This window comes from Loa loa (genome assembly GCF_000183805.2).
Source record: "Loa loa unplaced genomic scaffold supercont3.120, whole genome shotgun sequence".
Taxonomy (NCBI): domain Eukaryota; kingdom Metazoa; phylum Nematoda; class Chromadorea; order Rhabditida; family Onchocercidae; genus Loa; species Loa loa.
In genome coordinates this window covers 82718-88422 of record NW_018108300.1, presented here as the reverse complement: position 1 = coordinate 88422, position 5705 = coordinate 82718, and the positions used below count along the sequence as shown (strand labels likewise).

At 24.1% G+C, this 5705-nt stretch overlaps 1 protein-coding gene across 1 annotated transcript in view; it reads left to right on the top strand.

Moving 5' to 3' along the window:
- Nucleotides 1-998, top strand: part of LOAG_17732 (glyceraldehyde-3-phosphate dehydrogenase) — a gene marked incomplete at its 5' end in the record, with an annotated part of 2573 nt that extends 1575 nt beyond the window's left edge. The window contains 3 exons of the mRNA XM_020450395.1: nucleotides 53-223; nucleotides 323-505; nucleotides 730-998. Coding sequence (XP_020305935.1) covers nucleotides 53-223; nucleotides 323-505; nucleotides 730-894 — 519 coding nt within the window. The 3' untranslated portion in view covers nucleotides 895-998. The remainder of the gene's footprint in view (nucleotides 1-52; nucleotides 224-322; nucleotides 506-729) is intronic.
- Nucleotides 999-5705: the final 4707 nt, after the last annotated feature.

Genomic DNA, 5705 nt, shown 5'->3' with positions numbered 1-5705 from the left:
ATTACCTGTTAAGGATTTTACATCATACATTACAAATCAGACTTCTCTTTAGGTCATCCATGACAAGTTTGGAATCATTGAGGGCCTGATGACCACTGTACATGCAACAACGGCCACTCAAAGACCGTCGATGGGCCGTCCGGAAAGCTGTGGCGAGATGGTCGTGGTGCTGCCCAAAACATCATCCCGGCAAAGCACTGGTGCAGCGAAGGCTGTAGGAAAAGTAAGATTTGACACTAGGAACGCTCCATTAGCTTTTGTTTTAGATCTTGCTGGAAACTTATGAAGACGAAAGTTGCATCTTTAAAGGTGATAACTTTAGGTCATTCCGGATTTGAACGGGAAGCTTACTGGTATGGCTTTCCGTGTACCAACTCCGGATGTATCAGTTGTTGATCTCACTTGCCGACTGCAGAAGGGTGCAACTATGGATGAAATTAAGGCCGCTGTAAAGGAGGCAGCTGAGGGATCGATGAAGGGGATTCTTGATTATACTGAGGATCAGGTTAAATTTATGATGCTCTAGATGTGTACATCTCATTTTGTTAGCCTAATTATCCTAATTAAGATATCACATCTAATCATATTTAACCACCTTTTCACTTAAATAATTTTATTTTCATCGACTGTTAGCAATGATTTTAGGTGGATCCTTTTTTCCATAAACTTTTTAATTACAGTTTATTCATAAATTAAGTTTAATAATTCAAACGAATTTAAAATTAACAGGTCGTCTCGACAGATTTCACGGGTGATACGCATTCGTCAATTTTTGATGCTAAAGCTTGCATTTCGCTCAATTCAAATTTCGTAAAACTGATTGCATGGTACGATAATGAATATGGCTACAGTAACCGTGTCGTCGATCTTATCTCGTATATTGCTAGCAAATAAGCCATCCTTTTAAGCCACCCTAAAACTCTACCAACTAATAATATAACCTTTAATGCTGCTCGTATTGTACAATCTAGGAATTTCAAAATAAATATTAATAAAGATTTGCTACAAACACATATTAATGTAATATGAATCAAATTCAAAAGTATAATTTAAGGTTATCCAAAATGATAAATTTTTTTAAAAATAATTGATATCAATCATATTATTACAACAATATATCAGCATAATAGAAATGGATAAAACTGGGAGAAGGATATATTTTATTAATCAAATTAAAAAATACAATAGTTTATTTTAAATTAAATCAAAATTACAACAGTTTAACTAAAATTAAATCAAAAATCAAAAGAACTAAAAGGGATGATATTTTAAATGATTTCACGCTTGATAATATTTGACTGATACGTTTACATGAAAGATTGAAATTTTGACCTAAAACTCATTTTGCTCAATGTTAGTCAATCATCTCGTAATAATTTGATTTAACCAAAGGTTTTTTTTTTGAGGTGAAAAAATTGTGTCACAAAATTTTTACTATACTTGGATTTTTATACCGATTGAATTGTTAGTCTTTTTCGCTTAATAATGCGCTTAGCAAACTTTTAGTTATTTTAAGGTGTTTTAGTAGAAATTAATACTCGCTAATTAATCCCACTTTGCTATTTCATCAACATTTTTTTTTCACTTCAAATTATTATTGCTTGAATAATTTGAAAATTTTATAACAGCATATTTGAATATCAATTCTGTTAATGATAATAATTATGATAGTCTTATCACCTTAACACGACCACAATGGCCCCATTATGGGTTTCTTTGACAATCAAATTGTAAAATTTGCAAAAAGAAAAAGAAATAAAGGAATTCTTTGAATTTTAAATATAATGCAAAGAAAATAATTAAATTTATTTATAATAAATAATTGGAATAATTTGCTGAAAAAAAGCTTTGTATAAATGCATTGTAACAATTTTGTCAAGACCGAAATTAATTAATTACGTGCTTATTAAATATTTGGAAATCTATAATAATATAATCAATATCAGTTGTCATTCATTTGCTATAAGGATGACAATTTCATTAGACATGTTTCATTACTTAATTGAAAAATAGTTCTGTTTTTAAAAATTTCAAGATTTTATTAAATTTTATTAAGTACAAAATTTTGATTAATTAGCATTTTTAGTCACTCAAATATTAATGACAATTACAATAGGAACGGATAATTTTCAAATTGTTTCAAATAAACGACAATAATTTTATGGAATTCGAAAAAAAATAATCGATTTATTTGAACTCATTAAACAATATTTACCTATAATATATTGATTGCCAAGGTATAATTGTTTCTTCTTTGATGATGTAAATGGTGGATTAACTATGGCTGTATCAGCTATTCCACATGGTACCATTTCATTTTATGCCTTAAATTTAAAATTTAAAATTTGAAACAAAGCTACTTTTCCAATTTTCTCATTTTATTTCACCTATTCCATTCAAATATTGTTGTTTGATTGAAAAATATTTTAGTTTTGAGTTGATTTTTAATTAACTCTAAAATGTGCAATACTAAAATTCAATTTTAGCTTTCAAATATAAAATTTGAAATTATTTTGGTTGAACTTCCAAAAAACAAAAAAAATTTAGGAATTCCTCATTCAGCTTTAACTGAAGTTAAACCTGTTTATGGCCTTTATACTATTATGTTTTCAGTGTTTTCTTTAAATTTTATTTGGTACATCATAACACAACTCATCATGACATGATTTTAATTATTTAGTTATAATAAATTATTAAAATCAGAATCGATTAACATTTATTTTAATTAATTTTAATAAATTATTAGAAAAATAATTATTAACATTAAATTGTCAAGTAAACAAAATTATTTTTTGAAATTTTTTCATTTTTTTTCTTTGATTGAACTGTTTTGTAAAGATTTTTAAGAATTTCGCCATTAAAATATTATTTTATTGTAATTAATTAAAAAAGAAATTTTTTTTATTTTTGTTTTAAACATTTCTTAAAATCACTTTTTTTTTGCTTGAGATAACATAACATTTTGGTTTATTAGTATTTTCAATATTTAATTAAAAAAATATTTTAAGTACTTCATTTCTTTTATTGATAACGTTTTTCATTACGTATTTTTTATCATTTGATATAGAAAAGGTAAATAATCAAAAAAATAACATCATTTATAATTGCTTTGAATATTTTTATCAATTTATTCTATGTGTAGATAATAAATGATAATTATTCATTATAATTAGTAATTGCATCAATTAATAGTGATAACAAAAACATCATGATAATATCCCTTTTTCCTCAGATAGTTTCAGTTGGTTCAAGTTGTTTTTTCCAGGTGGTTTAATGACTCATTCAGCTATTCAAAAAGCTATGCTAAAATATAGTAAATTAAAAAATGAAAGAATTTTTTGAAATAACGATAAAATTTCAAATTATTTAATAATACTGTCTTAATGAATGTTACAAATGAAACAAATTTAAATTTTTCATTTGTTAAAAATTTAACTGATTTGGATGATTTGAAACCGATACATGTAGCAGCGATTATTATATTTGTAAAATGGTTTCATCCAGGTAATATGCAAATTTCATCCATAATTTATTGATCGATTATTTATCTTTGTAAGATTTAATTATGAAATGAAATCAAAAATTTCAATTTCGAAACTTATTTTACTTATTAAATGAAGCAGTAGAATTTAAATTAATTCTGCATCAAATCTTTCAAAAATCTTTCCTAATTATATTTTTAGCAAAAAATGATTTCTACGGGAAGGAAGAAATTTATCGAATTTTAAAATTGAAATAGAAATTAACCAATTGGAAATCGTTTTTATGACATTTTATTGCAATTTACTTTTAAGTTCACATTATATTATTTACTTGCAAATTTGCAACCAAATATTAATAATCATCAATTAAATAGTAATAATTAAAAAGTAAAAAAAATTCCTTTTATATTGTTTTTTGTAACATTCGATTTAATTATTAAACAATTATTATCCCTTTTAGTCGTACTTTTTTACAGAAAAATCTGATTAAATATTAATAATTATTTCGATTTAATGCTATCTTTCGTAGAATTACATTGAAATATTGTAAATAAATTCCGAAAGTACCGCAATTTAATTTTTGTATAATTTCAAAAAATACAATGATTTAATTATTGTGCAATTTAGTTAAATACTCTAATTATAATTTAAAAATTTTCCTTTTCCTTTTTTTACAGATTATAATGGATGGGTATGTTACGTTTAGAATTTTTGAAGTGTTATTTATCGGACGAAAGTAATGTCTAATTTTGTTGTTGGCGATTTTATACCTGTATTTTTTGCGCAAATTTCTCATATTATAGATATTTCGATACCAAAATGTAACTGTGAGTACATAATATCTCTACTATATACTCAATAAAATATCAATTTTATTTTTTGTTTTATATTATTAATTAAAATTAATTTCAGAAACTTTCACCTCAATCATTATTTTGTTAGTATTACATAACAAAATTTTATTTTGATTTGCATTTTAATATCAATTATTGTTAGAATTATTCTTGAAAGACTAAAGATTAATGAATACTTTGATTAGCCAAAAATCAATAAAAATTAATTAGCAAAGACAGTAATTTAAAAAATTGAAGATTTGCTAGAGCATGGAACCGAAACGCATTTATCAATGATAGCAATAAATATATCAGCTATCATTTTCCTTATCTTTAGAACATGGCTTGCTGATGTATTTTGATTTCCAATACTATATGAATTTATCTTAGTATGCATTCCTATCAATCAATATCTCTCTTAATTAATTATTTGTTTAACAAAGAGAATTGGTAATTAAAGATTAGGAATTAAATTTATAATAATTCATAACATAATTTAGGACAATGATGGCAATTACTGCAACAAATATCGGAACGTCATGTAGGAAATGTTATCGGTGATATACCAAGAATTATTTGTGTTTTTTTTTAATTAATTAACTTTTGAAGCTTTAATTTTCATTAATTATATTGAGTATTATCTAAATATCACATGCAATGCTTTGCTTTTTTTACCATTTTCATTTCAAAAAATCATTATCATACATATTGTCAATGCTTTAATTTCAAATCTTTGAAAAATTCATAAATTATTTTTTTTTGTATCAGAACTTTTTTTTTAAAAAAATTTGTTTATAAATTAGAAGTGGATTAAAAATTAAAAATATTTCGATGAAAATAGAAATTTATTATTTGAAATATTTAAATATCTAATTAAAAATTAAAATCATTTTGATTTCTCAGACCAATTTTACCATGATTTGATCTTATTTTAACAATTCTTCTCAATTCTTTAGTTATAGCTGTAGTATCTTTTTGCTATGCATATAACTATGGCAAAAAATGTTAAATGACAAGATGGACTAATTTTTTCTTTTACTTTTCTTCTTTTTTTATAGGGACTTTATGCATTAGAATTATCTGGTTTGCTTTCATCACTTTTTCCGGTTTATCCAGTCACTTCCGGTTTCGTTTGTTCAATAATTGGTGCAGCAAGAGGTGGAAGTACGCAGGTACGGATAATGCAAAAATTATTTCATTTAAGTTGGATAAAGTCTTAATTTTTATTTTTTATTTTTTATTATATGAGCAAAATTTTTATTATTATTATTATTATTATTATTATTATTATTATTCATTATTATTATTATTATTATTATTATTATTATTATTATTATTATTATTATTATTATTATTATTATTATTATTATTATTATTATTATTATTATTA